This window comes from Phocoena phocoena, chromosome 20 (assembly GCF_963924675.1).
Source record: "Phocoena phocoena chromosome 20, mPhoPho1.1, whole genome shotgun sequence".
NCBI classification, from domain to species: Eukaryota; Metazoa; Chordata; class Mammalia; order Artiodactyla; family Phocoenidae; genus Phocoena; species Phocoena phocoena.
In genome coordinates, this window is record NC_089238.1 from 25,955,566 (window position 1) to 25,975,464 (window position 19,899).

General features: G+C 39.9%; 1 protein-coding gene across 1 annotated transcript in view; it reads right to left on the reverse strand.

The window, feature by feature from the left end:
• The window catches only part of BRD7 (bromodomain containing 7), a 38,121-nt gene extending 20,171 nt beyond the window's left edge, over nucleotides 1-17,950 (reverse strand). The window contains exons 1-5 of the mRNA XM_065898713.1: nucleotides 17,652-17,950; nucleotides 17,016-17,224; nucleotides 4,281-4,410; nucleotides 3,873-3,930; nucleotides 1,052-1,196 (exon numbers count right to left, since the gene is read on the reverse strand). Of these exons, the coding sequence (XP_065754785.1) occupies nucleotides 1,052-1,196; nucleotides 3,873-3,930; nucleotides 4,281-4,410; nucleotides 17,016-17,224; nucleotides 17,652-17,700 (591 nt within the window). The 5' untranslated portion in view covers nucleotides 17,701-17,950. The remainder of the gene's footprint in view (nucleotides 1-1,051; nucleotides 1,197-3,872; nucleotides 3,931-4,280; nucleotides 4,411-17,015; nucleotides 17,225-17,651) is intronic.
• Nucleotides 17,951-19,899: the final 1,949 nt, after the last annotated feature.

Genomic DNA, 19,899 nt, shown 5'->3' on the forward strand with positions numbered 1-19,899 from the left:
GTAATTTATAAATTTCTCTCTTCTCAAAGTTGAAGAAAATATGCTAAACAAGTATAGCCGAAGTGAACGCAGGGAGCAACTGACTTTCATCAAACTAGAAAATGTAATTAAACTTATTTATTTATTTATTTTTATTTTTGGCTGCGTTGGGTCTTCATTGCTGCACGCAGGCTCCCTCTAGTTGTGGTGAGCGGGGGCTACTCTTCGTTGCGGTGGCTTGTTGCGGACCATAGGCTCTAGGCGTGTAGGTTTCAGTAGTTGTGGCACGCGGGTTCAGTAGTCGTGGCTCGTGGGGTCTAGAGCACAGGCTCAGTAGTTATGGCTCACGGGCTTAGCTGCTCTGCAGTATGTGGGATCTTCCCAGACCAGGGCTTGAACCCGTGTCTCCTGAACTGGCAGGCAGATTCTTAACCACTGCGCCACCAGGGAAGCCCCAAGAAAATGTAATTAAACTTCTGTTTAGTATTTCTAGACAAGCCAATTTATTCTCTATTAGGAAGATGTCTAGAAACAGAAAAAGAAACTACTCTAAATCAACTTCCATTAAAATACTGACTATTCAATATCTTGTTAATAACCTGTAACGGAAAATAATCTGAAAAAATATATAACTGAAGCACTCTGCTGTACACCTGAAACTAATACAATATTGTTAATCAACTATACTTTAATTTAAAAAAATCCATTTTACCTGCATTGATCTGAAATTAAAAATCAAACATCTTTTCATTTTAAAGGTTGAGAAAATATTTTATAGAAAGCATGAAATTAAAAATTTTACCAAAACCCACAAAATAATAAAAGACAGCAGATGGCTTATTTTGTCTGGTGTTTTAATCACCAAGCTCAAAGATGTTTTCTAAGACAAAAAAATACAGATTTTAGGTATCAAAATAAACTTGAGAAAGATTCTGAATACCAGACGTGCAGATTTCTGCCAGGATTTTTGTACATATAGGATCCAAAAGTTTGACTCTCAATTGAATAGATATGTTACTTTGTAGCACAGCTCAGTCTATTTCTCCAACACGAGGTAAGTAACTAGAGTTACCTTTAGTTCTTCTATGGACTGGTAATCATTGTTCTTGATCTTTTCTTTCATGGTACTAAAATCCATTGGGTGTTTAATGATCATGGAGTAGCCGGGAGCAATAAAATCAGTCACAGGAAATGAAAAGAAAGCACTTGGGTCTTTCCTGTGAAGACAGGAAAAAGGCAATTTTATTTCTACCACAAACAAATCTACTGGTCAAGGAGCATGAGTCAGAGGAAACCCTTCAGATGTAGAATTTGTAGTAGGCTAATGCGTTTTTCACTGAAAACTGAAGTAACGATTTTAAAGACTACTAACTATTTAATAAGGTTAAGATGCTTTACATATAAATTGTACCCTTAAGACAGAGAATCTTTTAAATATGCAGTTTAATTAATCCATAGCATCTCCAACACAGGGAAAGATGAAACAATAAGAAATCTAGATTAACTAACCGATATCTTGTACTCTGGAAGATTAGTACTATGTATTTTTATCAATCATAGAGGAAAAAGCAGATATAATAACAATGAATGCACACCTGCAATCTTCCATATTGGTTTCTAATTAGGCTTGGACTCTTGGGCCACAGAGCTGTTGCTTCCTCACGAGTACAGCCCTGGCCCTCTGTATCCGTGGGTTTCTCAATGTGGATATGGAGGGCTGACTGTATTCACTGGACTGCTGTCATTTTATATAAGGGACCTGAGCATCCTTGGATTCTGGTATCTACGGGGGCTCCTGGAATCAATCCCCTGTGGATACCAAGGGATGACTATATATATTTTCTTAATCAATGGATACAACTTCTACTGTGTGTGTAGGTGGGGGGGGGTCTCAAAAAACTGACATTAAAAAGGTCCTCATAATACCCCCATACTTGAGACCCAGTGCTTTCCATCATAGGTTCTTAACTCTGGCTGTGCATGAGAATCATTAGAGGAGCTTTAAAAAAAATCCAGTGGGGTGGGAGGCTTACCCTAGACCCACTATATGAGAATCTCTTATAGGAGGGTGGTCCAGGCAATGGTTTTTCTAGGGTTGAATTTGGTATTTCCAGGATAGACAGGGTTGAGAACCACTGCTCTATAAGATTAGTTCATTAGACTGTTATTTTCCTCTGGAAATCTGGCATATCAAAGCTTTCTTACTCCAAATAATCACATCAATAAAAATGGTTATTATTAAATAAATATATTTATTATTATTTAAAAATAAGCATAGCAACAATTTAAAAGATGTATTTAGCACATGCCAGGGCCAGTGGTAGGGAATTGAAGTATTTTATATCTAATCCTCACAAAATCCATCAAGGAGGTGGTATCCTCACTTAGAGATGAGAATACTGAGGCTCAGAGGTCAAATGATTTGTTCTAGGTCATAAATCTGATAAAATACAGAGATGGAATCTGAATTTAGGTGTGTGTGAATCTGCCTTTGTTCTTCCCAGCAGGATGCCTAAGCAGTGAGATTAAAAAGTACCGAGAATAAGCAAAAAAGTCCAGTCTGGAACTTATACATCCAAATGCATATTATCCATGAAAGCTACTGTGAATAACACCATGAAGCATCTCTGGAGGGCCTCTTCAGAGCAAATTATCTATACCTCCTAGAATCAGTCATTTTAATATAGAGTCCCACTTGGTTTGACCAAAAATGCTATTATTAAACTTGGTCAACTATATTCTTTACCAGCATTTGCGCTGAGCCTCAAGGATGAAGAATCACTGAGGCTATTCCAAAAAAATGTGGCTCTGGATTCTAATTTCCAAAATGTTCTGAGCAATGTGAACATCCTTAGACTAAGAGAGACCCTGATAAGTAGATTTCTTTTAAGGAGACGTCATTACCCTACATTCCGGTCTTACGTTGTAAGAAACAAAATTAAAAGGTAGCCAAAATGCTTTATAGTCATACATTCTAATTGAGTTGGAATGCTTAATACTTACCTGTTCACTCCTTTGGGACAAGTAATGAATGATTGAATGATTTACTCAAGTGTAAAGACTTGAGATGTAAATATCTCAATTGTTCTGTAACACCAAAAAGGAAGAGAGGCCACTAATTTCTGATTTTCACTGCAAAGCTGAATTGGTGTTGAATACAGATAGCAGTAGAGGCTTTACCTTAAAAAATTATTTATGATATGTTCTGGGGTTGACATATAAGGCCAACATGGTAAGAAGAAAACTCACTGTGAGAATGCATGCCCTATACCCATGAATCCTCTGCCAATAATGTAAATGTCTTTGAGCTGAGAATTCAAATTCTGAGTAAAGAGAGGTATCAAAACAAATATTTTAATGACGATCATGTTATTCTTTTCTAAGAACTTAACATTAGTGTTATCAAGATATTGTAATTTTTAGAACAAATTTCTGCATTTAAGAGAGGGTCACAAATCTTATTTATGGCATTTTGTCTCTTCTCCCAGACTTGGTAATTGTTGAATATTGACAGCAGTGATAAGCACTGCACAAACATACAGAAGGTGTGTTTACGTATTAGCAAATGGAAATATCTATACTGTTTAATCCTGGTTTAAAGCTTTAACATCAGAAGTTACTTTAGATTAAGGAGAAATTTTCCATTAAGAGTATTAAGTAACACTCTGCAAGCTGCCATTTAAAACAAACCAAAGAGAACATCTAGAAGTCAGCCTCTTGGAGTACTTCTATTGCCAGGCAAAATATTTATCATCCACTTTAAAATCAAGTACATTTGGATACAGGCCATAAAATATGGCTTTAACAAATAATAATAATAAAAAGACGTGGTTTGGATCCTGTATTTCCCATTTCAATTTCCATGTTATAAAAATGTTGGAAAAAACATTCACCTCTGCAGTTGTCTCATCAGTTGATTCAAAGCTTCTTGAAGGGGTGTCTGTTCTACTTCTAAAGTAAAGAAGAAAGGAAAAGAGTGCTTTAAAAAGGAAGATTCTAGAGAGTATTGTTTAGCTTATTTTCTTTCTATATATGACTTATCTCATGCCCATCATTAAATATCTCAGAGAAATTCCATTTATCTTTCAAATATGGTAAAGTATGAGAATATCAAGTTTAAAACTGAAGCTAATTTAAAGCTCTTAAGCAGTGATATAAATAAGAAAACTTAAAAAAAATTTAATTTAACAGCTTTTAAACTTTAACTTAAAAGCTAAAAACCCAGTCACTTTCCCTGGCTACCATCTTTAAAATAATTTCAGCCTCCTCATTTAGGACAGTTAATTCAGAGTTATTCCAACCTTCTTGTTTGGCTAAAGAGCTTGCAAGAGGCTTCTCAGGAGGCAAGTCTAATCCTACAGGGGCCTGACACTGGAGGTCTTTTTCTGCCTCATTGTCCACGCGGTCTCGATCTCGCTTCTTTTTATCTTCCTAAATGGAACAAAGGGAGATAATTTAGAAATACTCCAGAATCAATACCTCTAAAACAAATCATTTTAATTTCAGTGGAAAAAAAGAAGACACCACTGAAAAGGTTATTAATAATGAAATCTTAATGTATTTTACTGCCATCTACTGGAAAATGAGAGAATAATATGTTCACAAAGGGGAAAAAAAAAGTGCTTCTATATGGTAGAAACAACCAATTAGAAAAATAATACTATTCACAAAAGCAAGATAATATACCCAGGAGTAAATCTAATAAAAGATGAGCAATACCTTTTAGGAAAAATTATGAAAAATTACTGAAAGGCCACTGTGGAAGATCTGAATAAAGGAGATATACCATGTTCATGAACTGAAAGATAGTCAATTTGCTCCAAAGTAATCTATAAATAAAATGTAATGCCTATCAAAATTGTGAGACAGGATTTTTCATGAAATTTGATAAGCCAATTGTATAATATACCTTGAAGAGTGAGTCATCAAGAATATTCAGAACAGTTTTGAAAAAGGTCACAATAAAATGTCTTATCAGATATTAAGTATTTGTATAAAGTGATAATCAAGACAATGTGGGTCTGACACAGGGACAAACGGACCTATAGAACGTATCAAAGAGCCCAGAAACAGACCCATGCACATAGAAAAGTCTTCGATGTATCACAGATTGGCATTACAAATCAATAACAAAAGGGTAGTGCTGGGACAACTGGTTATCTACATTTAAAAAGAATATGAAATTAGATCTCCACCTCATACCACATGTAAAAGTAAATTTCAGATAAATTAGACTTAATTTTAAACTTGAGATAAAGTAAAAGAATCTTTATGACTCGAGAGGAGGGATTTTCTTATCTATAAAGCTAAAAGACTAGCCTATTGACTGAGAAACACAAATAACTCAAAGTATTAGCAAAGATTACATAAAGAGCACCTACAGATTCATGTAAAAAGGTAAATAACCCAATAGAAAATGGGTAAAGGGTATCATAAGTAATTCCCAGAAAAAAAACTGGAAATGTTAAGAAACATGAAAACTAGCTTCAGGCTTCCTGGAACTCTGGGAATTATGAATTTAAAAACTGGAAGGCATTTCACATCTCTATGATTGGTAAAAATTAAAATGTCTAAAAATGTCAAGTTTTGATAAAAATGTGGAGAAATGGGGCTCTCATACCTTGCAGATGGGTGAGTAAATAGGTACAACCATTAGGAGAACAATAAACAATATCTAATGAAGCTGAAGCTACCTTTATCCTACTTCTCAGCTATTCTACTCCTGGGCATATACCCTAGAGAAACTTCCTTTCACAAGTGTACATGTACACATGTGGCAAGTTTATTACAGGACTCTGTGAAATAGTAAAAAATTAGGAACAACCCGCTAAAAGGAAAATGGATTAATAAATTATGGCATATTTACATAGCAAGTAATATTAATAGTCTGAAGTTACACTGTATCAGCAGGTATTATATTCAGAAACATAATTTCTGGAGGAAAAAGTTGAGAATTATTACAAGATTAGTTACACAAGTTTTGAAAATATATTAGTGTATTTTACAAACGTATGCAGAAGGAGTAAAATTATAAAAACAAGTTTTCATGTGATGCACACCAAATTCATGGTCCTCTGTAGGGAATGAGGAAGAGGAATGGATTCTGGCAGGGTACACAGAAAGCTTCATCTGTGTCTATACTCTAATTTCTTAAAAAAAACAAAACCCAAAAATACGAGCAAAAGGCAAAATGTTACGATTTGTTAAAGCTGAATGGTTGATATCCAGGTGGTAGTTTTTGTTTTTTTAATTCTCTGTTCTTTGAATTTTAAAAATTAAATTTTATAGTAAAATTGTCCCAAAATGTCTATTTTATGCTCAAGATTCTCAATGGGATCTTAATTTTCTTGGCCTATGTCCAAATTTCTTGTTCTAGTATCTAGAGCAGTGGTTCTCAAAGTGTGGTTCCCAGACCAGCAACATCAGCATCATCTGGGAAACTGCTAGAAATGCAAACTCTGAGGTCTCACTATGGTTCTCAAGCTTCAGTGTGCATCAGAATCACCTGAAGGTCTTGTTAAAACACCAATGACGGGCTTCCCTGGTGGCGCAGTGGTTGAGAGTCCGCCTGCCGATGCAGGGGACACGGGTTCGTGCTCCGGTCCAGGAAGATCCCACATGCCGCGGAGCGGCTGGGCCCGTGAGCCGTGGTCACTGAGCCTGTGCGTCCGGAGCCTGTGCTCCGCGACGGGAGAGGCCACAACAGTGAGAGGCCCGCGTACCACCAAAAAACAAACAAAAAACAAACAAACAAAGAAAACACCAATGACTAGGCCCTGTCCCCAGAATTACCGATCCAGTAGGTCTAGAGTAGAGCCTCTGAATCTGCATTACTAACAAGTTTCTAGGCTATGTGGGTGTTGCCAGTGCAGTGATCACACTTTGAGTATCACTGATACAGAACTTCACATTCTATTCTCAGAGCCCAAAGCATCTAATACAGAATATATGACTGACTGAAGCTCCAGAGAACAATGTTATAAACTGTACTCATTGTGCACTTGATGTCAGTTTCCATTAAGTTGACTGCTATCTTTTTTATGGCCTCATATTTTGGAGCAGCAATTTTTTTTTTTTTTTTTTGTGGTACGCGGGCCCCTCACTGTTGTGGCCTCTCCCATTGCGGAGCACAGGCTCTGGACACGCAGCCTCAGTGGCCATGGCTCACGGGCCCAGCCGCTCCGCGGCACGTGGGATCTTCCCGGACCGGGGCACGAACCCGTGTCCCCTGCATCGGCAGGCGGACTCTCAACCACTGCGCCACCAGGGAAGCCCTGAGCAGCAATTTTTGACTCAGGAAAGTTTTGTATCTTTTCCCCAGAAAAACTAGTGTGAATCTTTTATAGGTTGGCAGGTTTAGAACAACTGTTCAATGGAAAAAAGACCCTCAGAGACAAGATCTCTTCCTATTAAACATAAATTGTGGATAGAGGACAGCCTGAAAAGGCAGTAAGCACTCTCCTAGGTGGAAAGAACTAAGGCCATAGTACAAGAAGTCTGGAGTAGGGGTTGGCAAACTTTTTTTTTTTTGTGAACGGCCAGGTAGCATAATTTATGCTTTGTGGTCCATGATGTCTGTCGCAACTACTAACCTTTGCTGGTATAGCAGGAAAGCAGCCACAGACAATATGTAAATGAATGGGTGTGGCTATGTTCTAATAAAACTTTATTTACAGAATCAGGTGGTGCTTGCTCTAGTTTGCTGACACATGGTCTAGAGGCTCAAGTTCTTGCTCTAGCTTCATCCTTAACACACTCTGACCTTCTTAGGCACTCGTTTACTCTCACTAGGCCTCTTTATCACCTGCAAGATAGAGATTCAACTGCTGATTCTTATTTTAGAGTTTATGAGATGGTGAAATGACCATGAAACAGAAAAGCTGAAAAAGTACCAAAGGAAGGTATAATGTCTCTGTACTACCCCTATCTGGTAACTTTATCTAGTTAGACTGGTCTACAGTGACCACTTTACTATTTGGTATGGCAAGAGAATACTGCCTTCTGGGCCAGAGTCCAAAAGAAAAAAAGAATATAAAAAACATATACTTGGAAACTACCCTAAAGTGAAAGGAGATATTGTAACATGTTATTGCCAGACTAGATATTAGGAGATCTAGCTTCTAATTTACCAGAATGTAAACCTGAACAAGTTATTCCACTGTTTTAGTCTTTGTTTTACCTGTAAAACAAGAGGCTCTGATCTCTATAGTTCTCTCTCCACCTAACATTCTGATTCCTACCTTCCAATTTTTTTTTTATGATTTCAAAATACTATAGAACCCTACTGTTAACGTCACTTGTAATAGATAACGTAAAACCGGAACTTAACACAGTTCTGGTTAAGAGCGGTTTATTTTTCTAATTACATAGAGAAAACTGAACAAAAATACTAAAGCCATTTAACTTCAGGTAGGAGGGTTTATAATTTCAGTTTATAAAATGGGTTCAAATTCTGGCTTTGCCACTTATTAGCTATGAGATCATGGATCAAGTACATAATTTTTGTGGGGGGACTGATTTCCTCATCCCTAAAATAGACACAACAATACCTACCTCAGAAGAGTGTTTTGAGGATTAAATAAGATAGTGTATGTGAATGTTTAGCACAGTGCCTACCTAGCACATGGTGAACACTCATTCATTCATGCATTCAATAAATAAATGAGGTTCTACTGTGTGGATATTTACTGGTGGATAAACAAACACAGCCCTGCCCTTAGGAAGCCAACAGGGTAAAAAGCCACAGACATCAAACAACTTAGTAAAAGAAACCCAAACAGATTTCAAGGAGAGGATAACTGCTGGGTGAATCTAATTTAGACTGGAGAAGTATGGGAAAGCTTCTATAAAGAAGTAACATCTGAGTTGAGATCTGAAGGAGAGAAAATTTAGCCGGGTTGGGGGTGGGAACAGAATTCCAGGGAGAGTAAATATCCTGTGTGTATGAAGGTCTGAGGCAGGAGAGAAAAACAGTGGCTATTTCCATAACTACAAACACATTGCATTTATGTCAGACTAGATTCTCATTTATCCATGACTCAATGGCAAGTTATTTTATTAATTCATAACACCTCTGAAGTAAATCTTTGCTCATATTATTAATATTATAACACTCATTGCATGTCATAGACACATTTGCCTCTTTCTGGAGTTCCTGGTGGGCAGAGGCCCAAGTCTTATTCAGCTCTGTACCCCCAAGCTCAATAATGCCTAATACATAATATTTGTAGAATTAATTCATCACAAGAGACAGCGTGAAATGGTAACGTGAAAGCATGAGAAGTAACAGCTGAAGTTCTAGGTACTATCCTTCACATTGGTCACTTTTGTAGGAGAGGTATACATACATAGATATCTATGTCTATATTCAAATAATGCTTCCAGTGTACAAAACAATTTCAGAACTTTGCTTTGTTTTAACAGCTGATTTTAGAATTCAACTGAAAAAATCAGTTTTATTACTTTGAAGCTACACCTCATCTTTGGCCCTCCGTTGCATCTGCCACATAATTTAGCTCTTACCTCTATGATGCTTTCCCCTACTTCCCCAAGGCATAATGAGAAACACTTTCCTCTGGACTCCCAGAACACTTTATTCATACCTCTATTAGAACTTACCAGGCCATGAAGTTTATTTATCCTTTTGTGTCTGATTTCCCAGCCCAACTCTGAGCTCCTGCAGAGCAGGAACTATATTTTATTTATCATTTGAGTCCAGTGCATCATAGGTTTCTGGTAGATATTTGTTGAATAAACAAAAAAATAAATAATCCTTCTATCAGAGGACCAACACTACTCTTATGCCCTTAGTCAGAGTCCTTTCTTCTCTGGGAAGATCTTCTGTGATTAAGAGGACCACCTCAGAGGGCTTCCCTGGTGGGGCAGTGGTTGAGAATCCGCCTGTCAAGGCAGAGGACACGGGTTCGAGCCCTGGTCCGGGAAGATCCCACATGCCGTGGAGCAACTGAGCTTGTGCGCCACAGCTACTGAGCCTGCGCTCTAGAGCCCGCAAGCCACAACTACTGAAGCCCGTAAGCCTAGAGCTGTGCCAGCAACAAGAGAAGCCACCGCAATGAGAAGCCTGCGCACCACAACGAAGAGTAGCCCCTGCTTGCTGCAACTAGAGAAAGCCTGCGCGCAGCAATGAAGACGCAATGCAGCCCAAAAAAATAAATAAATAAATTTATTTAAAAAAAAAAAAAAGAAAGAGGACCACCTCAGGAGGGAACAGCAAAATGGGAAAAAGCGGAGAGGATTTTCTGCCAGCCCAAATAAGCCATAGCAGCCCTGAGACCTTGGGTATGGCAGATTCATACAAAAGAAGTCAATGAATTGTGTTTTGAGAGAATTCCCACACTGCTCAACAATTACAGTCATTCATTTCTCCTCTCTAGTTGTAAGCTACTTTACAGTTAACTCAGCAACAAAATGAGATACTAACAGTACCTACCCCATAAAGCTATTAAGTATTAAAAGAGTAAATATAAAGAAATCAGAACAATGCCTAGCATATAGTAAACACTCAAATGTTAGTTTTTATAGTATGTATGCCCCTTGGGACCTAGTATAGTGTTTAATAAAAACAGGAATTTATTGTATATGAATAAGTTTTAAATTTTCATTAAAAGTCTTACTTACACTGGGACTTCCCTGGTGTCCAGTGGTTAAGACACCACGCTTCCACTGTAGGGGACGTGGGTTCGATCCCTGGTCGGGGAACTAAGATCCCACATTCCACATGCCGCCCGGCGCGGCCGAAAAAAGTAAATAAATAAAAATTTAAAAGTTTTACTTAATTTGAAAAGATATATGCACTCCTATGTTCAGTGCAGCATTATTTATAATAGCCAAGATATGGAAACAATCTGAGTGCCTATCAATGGACGAATGGAAAAAAAAGGATGCATATATACACACACACGTGTGTGTATATATACATATGTATACATACACGATGAAATATTATTCAGCCATAAAAAAAGACGAAATCTTGCCATTTGCAACAATATGGATGGACCTTGAGGATATTATGCTAAGTGAAACAAGTCAGATGGAGAAAGACAAATATTGTTATGATTCCACCCATATGTGGAATACAAAAAACAAACAAGAAAACAAAATAAATGAACAAATCAAACAAAAAAACCCTGAACACATAGATACAAAGCACAGAGTAGTGGTTACCAGAGGGGAACGGGAGGAGGGTGAAATGGGTAAAAAGAATCAACTGTATGGTGATGGATGGAAACTAAACTTTTGGTGGTGGGCATGCTGTACTGTATACAAAAGTAGAAATATAATGCTGTACACATGAAACTGATATAATGTTATCAACTAATGTTACATAAATAAAAAATAAATCAATAAAACAAAATTTTACTTAACTCTAGCATTGTGAATAATATCCTATATATTTAATGCTCATGATTTTAAAAAATTTAAAGAAAAACACCTGTCATTTTATTTTGATAACATCCCGAGCAACGGGACTAGCCTAACTTCTTTGAGCATCTAAACCTGAAGCTGACTCGCAAAGCTGTTGAGACAGAATTCGGGTTAGGATTATGCTTTTCTGAAGAACAGGTCTGAGTTTCACTGAAAGAATTTAGACCTCTCATCTGAGCTACTTCAATAAAAAGCCTTCTAAGTAGGTCTCCTTACACCCAGTCTCTACTCTCTTCAATATCTGCTAGATACTGTTAACAGATTACCGTTACTAAGGCTCAACATTTTATCATTCTTCCACTCAGAAAGTTTTTGACTCTCTACTGCTTACATATTCAAGTTCAAACTCCCTACTCTGCCAGCTCAACTGCCTCTCAGATCTTATCCCATACTCCTCTTCACGTATTCTGTGCTTCAAAAACAGAACTACTTTATGTCCCTTGTACACACCCTCACATTTGCCCACTTTCATGCTATTGTTCTTAGTTCTCCACACGGTGTGCAAGCTTCCTTACTTCTGCAGTAATGTACCATTCTGTTCAGGTATCAGCTTCTCAAGTCAGCATATAAATGGAAAGTGGGTTGTCAGGTTACCTTTGAAAATATCTGAAGTAGCCCATAAAGTATAATACTCATGGCTTTATACATATGATCCTTTATGTAATAGTATGATATGAAAAGAATATTTCTACTACACTGCAGTAATAGCTCAGAATACATAGTTGACCCCATGTTGGCTGTAGAGTTAACATCACTGTACTCTGATTTCTAAAGACTAGAGTTATGCCAGCAGGCAAATACTTTGCCACCTGCTTGGCATTCAAATGTTTAAGAAAAAAAAAAGCCAACACACCGGTGTTGTGCAGATTATGGTATGATTAAAACTAAAGCATGGGGACTTCCCTGGCAGTCCAGTGGTTAAGACATCGCCTTCCAATGCAGGGCGTACGGGTTCGATCCCTGGTCAGGGAGCTAAGATCCCACATGCCTCGTGGCCAAAAAAACAAAACATAAAACAGAAGCAATATTGTAAAAAATTCAATAAAGACGTTAAAAAATGGTCCACATCAAAAAAATCTTAAAAAAACAAAAAACCAGCCCCCCCCCCAAAAAAAAAAAAAACAAAACTAAAGCATGGTGTGCTTTTAATGCTGTGGCTGGTATTAAATACCACTGCTCTACAAGGAGAAACAATACTGATCCTATCTGTTGGGGCATTTTAAACTAGTATAATCAGAGCCTTCCTACTCAAAAGAAGAATATTACTTAACTTTATATGACATCTTTGAGAAATTACAGGGTTTTATGTTGTAAACATCTGTGCTTTCCCAAAACTTTATCTTCTCCTTATTTTCCTAAGTAAAAGATTCCTGATTTTTATTAGGATTTAATGCCCCCAACCCTTTCCCTAAACTAAGACATTTCCCAGCCTCCCTAGCAGCAAGGGTGGCTAAGTGATTAAGTTCTGGCTAATGAAATATAAGCAGAAGTTATGAATGCCTTTTAGAAAAACACTTTAAAAGGGAAAGGACATGTTTTATCTTTTTCTTGTGCCCTTCCCCCTTCCTGCTACATGAACTAACAGAAGAGTCACCAGTCCCTCAGAACCACACATACTCTAGCCCCTTTCAGGCCCACAGGTGTCACATGGCTGACTTTCCCCAAGAAAAGACCAGAAGCAACTGCTGTTCCTAAAACTCCCCGGAGATCCAGAGTACAGCTCAGAGAAAGGTGTCCTTCTGGAGTCTCCCTAGCAAAGGAACCCCTCTTCCCCCTCCCCAGTCCAGCCTGGAGAAAAGAGATAACCCAAACAGGCTCTACAGAACCAGTGACACCCCAGAAGTATCCCACAGTCCCTAGCCCTGAGTCCTGGGGAAGTGGGACCTTGGGCAAATTCATTTCAATTCTGAGTTTCCACTTTACCTTCTGTACAATGGAAATCATCCACCTCCCTGCCCTACTTTGGGTGTTATTTCCAAATGAAACTGTGGATGCGAAAGCATGTTAATTTGCAATGAAATAAAAATATATAGGTGGCTAATGATACTTAGAGCCACCGTCAAGAAAGGGCAGAGGGGGAGACTTCCAGGAACCTATCCTGAAGATATCCTTATAAAAGTATACAAAGCGATGTGAACAATGAGGTTCAATGCAGTATTATTTGTAACATTCACAAGTTATATAAAATAAAATATGGTACAGTAATATAACCAAATACAATGTAGTTAATAAAAAGATGAGATAATTGATAAAACAAGAAAAGAGGAGTAGGAGTATATCAGCTGGCATAATGGTAGAAACTGCCAGAACTAAACCCAAAAGTGGTTAAAAGGGGTTCAACTTCCAGTTAAACGAGATGATGGCGGGAAAAGAGTACAGAAGAGACGACAGTGGGTGAAAGATATCAACACACTTGGGAGAGGAGTCTGCAGATCAGAGAAGATACCTCCTGCATGCAAGGAGGGAGACACCTCTGAGAAAAGTTCTAACCCCAGAAACCTGGAAAAGCACAAAACTTTGGCGGCTCCCAATCAAAATGATCAGGTCTCTGTTTAGTGATGCCCACAGTGAAGTCCATCAGCTGACAAACTTTGTCTAGGCACAAAGCATATAATCAGCCTTTTTGTGCTTCACATTTAAATACAGATAGATTACAAACGCTCAACAGATAACTAACTGATGCTTTTAACACAAAAGGAAGAGACCAGATAAAATGAAGAACTTGAGGGGAAATAGAGACAGTGCAAGGAACAAAAAAAAAACTTAGAAGAAAAATATCAAAAAAACTCATCAATTAATATTTCAGAGAAATAAAAGATCCTGCATGTAAAAACAAGAACAGGATGTTATTAAAACAAGGACAGTTAGAAAACATGAAAAAGTTCTTGGAAATTCAAAATACAAGGTCTGAAATAAAATTCAAGAGCAGAGCCAGAAGACAAAGTTTAGGAACTCTCTTTGAAGGTAGAACACAAAGAACAAAGAGGAAAAAGAGGAGAAAAAAACATAAGAAAATTAGAGGATCAGTCCAGAAGTCCAACATCTAAATGGCAGGGGTTCTAGAAAGAGAGAAGAGAGAGAATGGAGGGAAGGAAGCTATCACAGAAATACTTCAAGCAAACATCTCAGACCTGAAGGCAAGAATATCCGTTGTGCAACAGACTACTGAAGATAAAGGGGAAGATTCTAAACATTTTGAGAGAGCACATACTGGTCATGTACAAAGGACTAAGTATCAGAAGGCAACAGACTTCTCAACAGCAAATCCAGAAGCCAGAAAACAACACGCAATGCTTTCAAAATTCTGGGAGAAAGTAATTTCCAATTTGGAGTTCCATGCTGAGTCAAACCATCAATCTACATGAGGAGAGTATATGGGAGTAGAATAAAGATGTTCAAACATGTAAGAACTTACAAAAATCTACCTCCTATGAATGCTTTCTTAGGAAGTTCGTAGAGTTAAGACTCCACCAGAACAAAGGAGTAAATCAAGAAGAAGACATGGGATCCAGAAAGAATGCAAAGGAGGCCTAGAGAACAGCTAGTCCAGATTAGAGCAGGAGGGGACAGAGGGCTGCAAGATGGATGTTTCCAAAAAAGGGAAAGTGTCTGACCATGTGAAAAACAGAAATCAGATGGGTTTTACAAATCTGTTAGAAGTTTGGGAAGAATTAGTACATGATAACTAAACAAACGAAAGCAATTAATTAATTGGTCAAGATCAGATCTGTATTTGTATATTCCATTTGTCTCCAGTGAAGAATAATTAGAAATAAACACTGAATATTGAGCTGTATCTACACTGGGAGAATGCAGGAAGGGAAATTGGGGGCGTGAAGCAATATAAGGAGGCTAATTTAAATTCTCATCTTTTGCAACAGGATGTCAGTAAAAGATGTACACATAAATCAGTAAACAGCAATATAAACCTACATTTAGAAATGGAGATAAACATCCAAAGAAAAAAAAAGTTTGGGAAGTAAAACTCCAGGATGGAGCAGGACACCGCTTTTATGTTAAAAGCCTTGTAGTACTCTTTACATTTTTTTTAATGTAATTTTTTTCAATTGGAGTATAACTGCTTTACAATGCTGTGTTAGTTTCTGCTGTACAACGAAGTGACTCAGCTATATGTATATATATATATATCCCCTCCCTCCCCCCCTTCCCCCCATCTAGGTCATCACGGAGCAACGAGCTGAGCTCCCTGTACCGCAGGTTCCCACTAGCTATCTATTTCACACATGGTAGTGTATGTATGTCAAACCTACTCATGAATTACCTTACTCCTAACAGTAAATAATTTTAAAAAAACGAAACAAAACTTGTTACCTCTGAAGAGGAAGATTAAATGAGGTACCTGAGTGAGCAAAACTTTTTCCCTTCCATTTTGTTCACTTCTGTATTACTTGAATTTCTTAAAAAAAAAAATCATAGGCATATATGGCTTTTATAGTTTAGGGGAAAAAAACATTAGACAGTTCTATATATTGGCACAATCTAGACAAAAGGCAATAAACACTGGGGCAGAAAGGCATATAATTAAGAAATTCCAAAAAGAGAATCTCTAAGATTTAGTGACTTACCCATGTGTTTAATCACATGGACTAGAACATTTCTGTTGTATATATAAATATAAAAAAAATAATAAGACTAAACCTACAGAAATCTAGCTTCAAGATCCAGTAACTGATTCAACAAGTCACTTCGTGACAGGTTAAATTTGGGAAGTGCCGAAGAAGTCTAGGACAATTCCAGGTATGTATGTGATCATCCTTGGAAGGAAAGTTAATTATTACTACTATTTATATAGAGATGGCAGCTACTTTCTTTTTTACGTTCTATTAGCTGCAAATGGTTAAGAAAATGCTTATTTTCATCACTGGTGTCATATGCCTTAAAGGTCTCTGATCAAATTATCTCATCAATAGACTCAAACTTTGTTCTAAAATATGAACGTTGTTCATTATGTATTTGGCATTATAGTATTTATTTCAGAACAAAACTTGAATCCCAATAGATCCCATTTACTTTTTTTTTTTTTTTTGCGGTACGCGGGCCTCTCACTGTTGTGGTCTCTCCCGTTGCGGAACACAGGCTCCGGACGCGCAGGCTCAGCGGCCATGGCTCACGGGCCCAGCCGCTCCGCAGCCTGTGGGATCTTCACGGACCGGGGCACGAACCCATGTCCCCTGCATCGGCAGGCGGACTCCCAACCACTGCGCCACCAGGGAAGCCCCCCATTTACTTTTGAAATGACTATTTTCCACAAACCTCAAACACTGAGGCTTTCTTGAGCATGACTTTTACCTTTCCTAAGTGGTAGGAAGCAGCTCCTGAAAATCAGGACTTAGCTGCTCACTCACCTGATGTGTGAGTACAACTAAGAGTATAATTAAAGACAGAGCTGTTGAAACTCAGATGATTCATGTTCCTATTCTGCCCTGCTCCTGCTCAAGACAAGTCCGATTTTACAAGCGTTTCAGCATCTCACTAGACACAAAGAAAATAAAGCAAGGCTGACAGCGGGAGGCGGCAACCCTCAGAAACTGGTACCACCTGCAAAGCTGAAGCAACGCAACGACCTTTACCTTTATTCGTCTCCGTTTCCTCCCCTTTTCCTCCCCTGGAACCTGCTTCTCTCCTTTCTTTCTCTTTTTCCGCTTTCGGTCCTTGTGTTTGTCATGATCGTTTTTGTCTTCTAAGAGGCTGGAGTCGTGCCCGGAGCTGCCCGTGGAGAGTTCGGTGACTTCGTTCCCTCCCACTTTGAGGACCAGCTTCAAGGGCTTCTCTACATACTCTTAAAATGAAAGGAAAGGGTTTCAATTAAAGGAGGCCCTCGCGGGGCAGTATCCACAACGAAGAGTGACCGCTAGACGGGAGAGAAGGAGGCGCACAGGCCGAGGCGGCCCGGGGCACGCAGTGGGCGCCCCACGAAGCACCTGTTGAATGACGGGCACTCGCCGAGTGGACGCCCCGAACGTTCCCGGGCCGCCTCACACCTCTCAACAAGAGACCCGCCCGGACCGGGGGTCCCGGGTTCGAATGCCGCCCTAGCCTGGGGTCTGCGCGGCTCAGACGGGTCGCGTCCCCTTCGCGGGTCCGGTCCTGCCCGCGGGAGGCGTGGCCCCCGGCCCGCCTCGAACGCTCGAAGGTAGTCTCGAAGGCACGAAAACCCCACCGAGCCGCCGCGGGCTCGCCACCCTCCACCGCGGCCCACTCCTTACCCTCGTATAGGTGTTTGTCCGACTTGTGCTTCTTGTGCTTCTTGCCCATGTCGGACCGGGCCCCGGTGCCCGCCCCCCTCGCCAGGCCCAGGCCGTGCGGCGCCGCTTCCGGTCCGGGCCAGGCGAGCGGAGGGCGGGAGCGGGGCCCACGAGACCCCGCGCCTCGAGGCAGGGGTACGGCACGCGCCGAACGGCGCGAGGCCTCTCACGAAGAGACCCAGCAGCGCCCGAGCGCGCGAGACCCAGCCGGAGTCCGAGAGCGGCTGCGGGTCGGCGAGCGGCCGGCGGAGGCGGGAGAGAGGGCCTGCCGCGCCCGCAGAGAGCGGCCGGCTGCGCGTGGCGGCCCCTGGCGGCTGGAGGTAGCGCTGCAGCCTGCGGCCCGGGGGCGGAGTCCGGCCCGGGGGCGGGGCCAGGGTGGGACCCACCGCTCTGACACTCTCTTTTTTCTCCGTCACTCTCCCTTCCTTCCTCTTCATCTCTCTCTCTTTCTTGCCTCCCTTGATGCCTTCCCTCCCTCTCTCCCTCCTCCTCGCCCCCTCCTTCCTTTCTTCCTTTTTCTTTTCATCACCCTTCCTCCTTTCCTGAATCCTCCCTTTTTTCCCACTTTCCCTAGCTTCTATCTTCCCTTTAGCAGTATTTGTTGAACCCTGAACTGGATGCCAGATCCAGCAAATCCAGCACCTTGGTAACTGAAGGATTGTAACTTAAAAAACAACAACAGAAAACTTACGTGATGATATATAAAGGCCTCCAAGACCTTAATTAAAACAACATCAACAAAGTACGGAGCAGAGTGTATTTGGTAAGATGCATGTATGGAAATAAATGTTGTCATCTGGATTAAAAGGCTGTGATGGATACACAAGAACTGTTAACAGTGGTTATCTCAGGTGAATAGGACTGGAGGTGGAGTGGATTGGTTTAGTTTTATGCTTCTCTGTATGGCTTGAAAAGGTTCTCATGTGCATGTTTAATTATTTTGAATTAAAAAGAAAGAAAATTTAGAAATTAGATTGAAAAAATGTTGAAAATATATCTGGATCCACACCAAGTGGGGGTCCGGACTAACACTATTGCTCTGTAGATGGATGTCCACTCCTCAATCCTGTTTTAAGCCCTTCTTCTCATTCACTTTTATCCTTAGATGCTGAGCCTTACTGGTGAGATGAATTATTCACATTTTTGCTCACTGGCATTTACCTGAATAAAATGTTAAGGTGTGTTTAAGATAGCACATCCAGGGATTATGGCTGCAGGGAAACAAAATGATGTTGATATTCTTCTACATGACAACCTTGTAAGGTAGGAAGGGCAGAAATATTCTTATTCCCATTTTACAGATGAGGAAATGGATACCCAGAGAAATTAAGTAAGTTGCCAGTTAGCGGTAGAGCCAGGCTTCAAATCCAGGTTTTCTGAATCTGAATCATAAGCTTGTGAACCTGATGAAGGAGGTCTTGATTGTCTCTACCTTTAGAGTTACAGTGCCCTGTTTGTTTTCAGATAAACCTGTAATCACAGTTTGCTCTCAAGAAAGGAGCTGACGTTAATCATTTATACTTGAGTAAGAGTTTGGACCTTGGGATTGCTTCTCCCAGGAAGATCTGTAGCTTTAACCTGAACTGCAGTGGTGAAATGGTAGACTTGTAATTCAGAGCCCTATGGTTGGATAATGACAGAAATCCAGTTTGAATTATTTCAAGTAAATAAAAAAGATGTATTGGGTCACATGTCCAGGAAGGACAGGAGTAAAGGTCACCTGAAGAAAGATGGGAACCAGGGATTTGATGCTGTGACGTCTCTCTCTCTTTCTTTGTCTCATCCCTTGGGCTCCATTTTTTTGGGCTCCAGTTTTTTCCCCCTACATGGCTGAAAACACTGTTACCAGCAGCTGTATCCTGACCAATTGGGAAATGGGTCTCTTTCTTCCCTATCAGCTTCACCCAGGAAAAAATTTCAGGGGAGGGCTCTGACTGGCTTGGCTTGGGTCACATGTTTTATAGGCAAGGGAATGGGAGATTCATCCAGCTTGGATACCAAGTGATCCAGCTTGGATACCAAGTCCACCCCTATGGCCAAGAGGAGTTAAGAGTCTATGACTGGCAGTCCCCACCAGACCCCAGTGATTAGTCAGTGAAGATGAGGTTCCTTTAGAGGAGGGGAGCTGCTTTTTCACAAAGGCTAAGAGTTTGTGTCTGTTAGCTCTCTGTAACACGCCTCTCTGTCATCTGTGAGGTGGATATCAGAG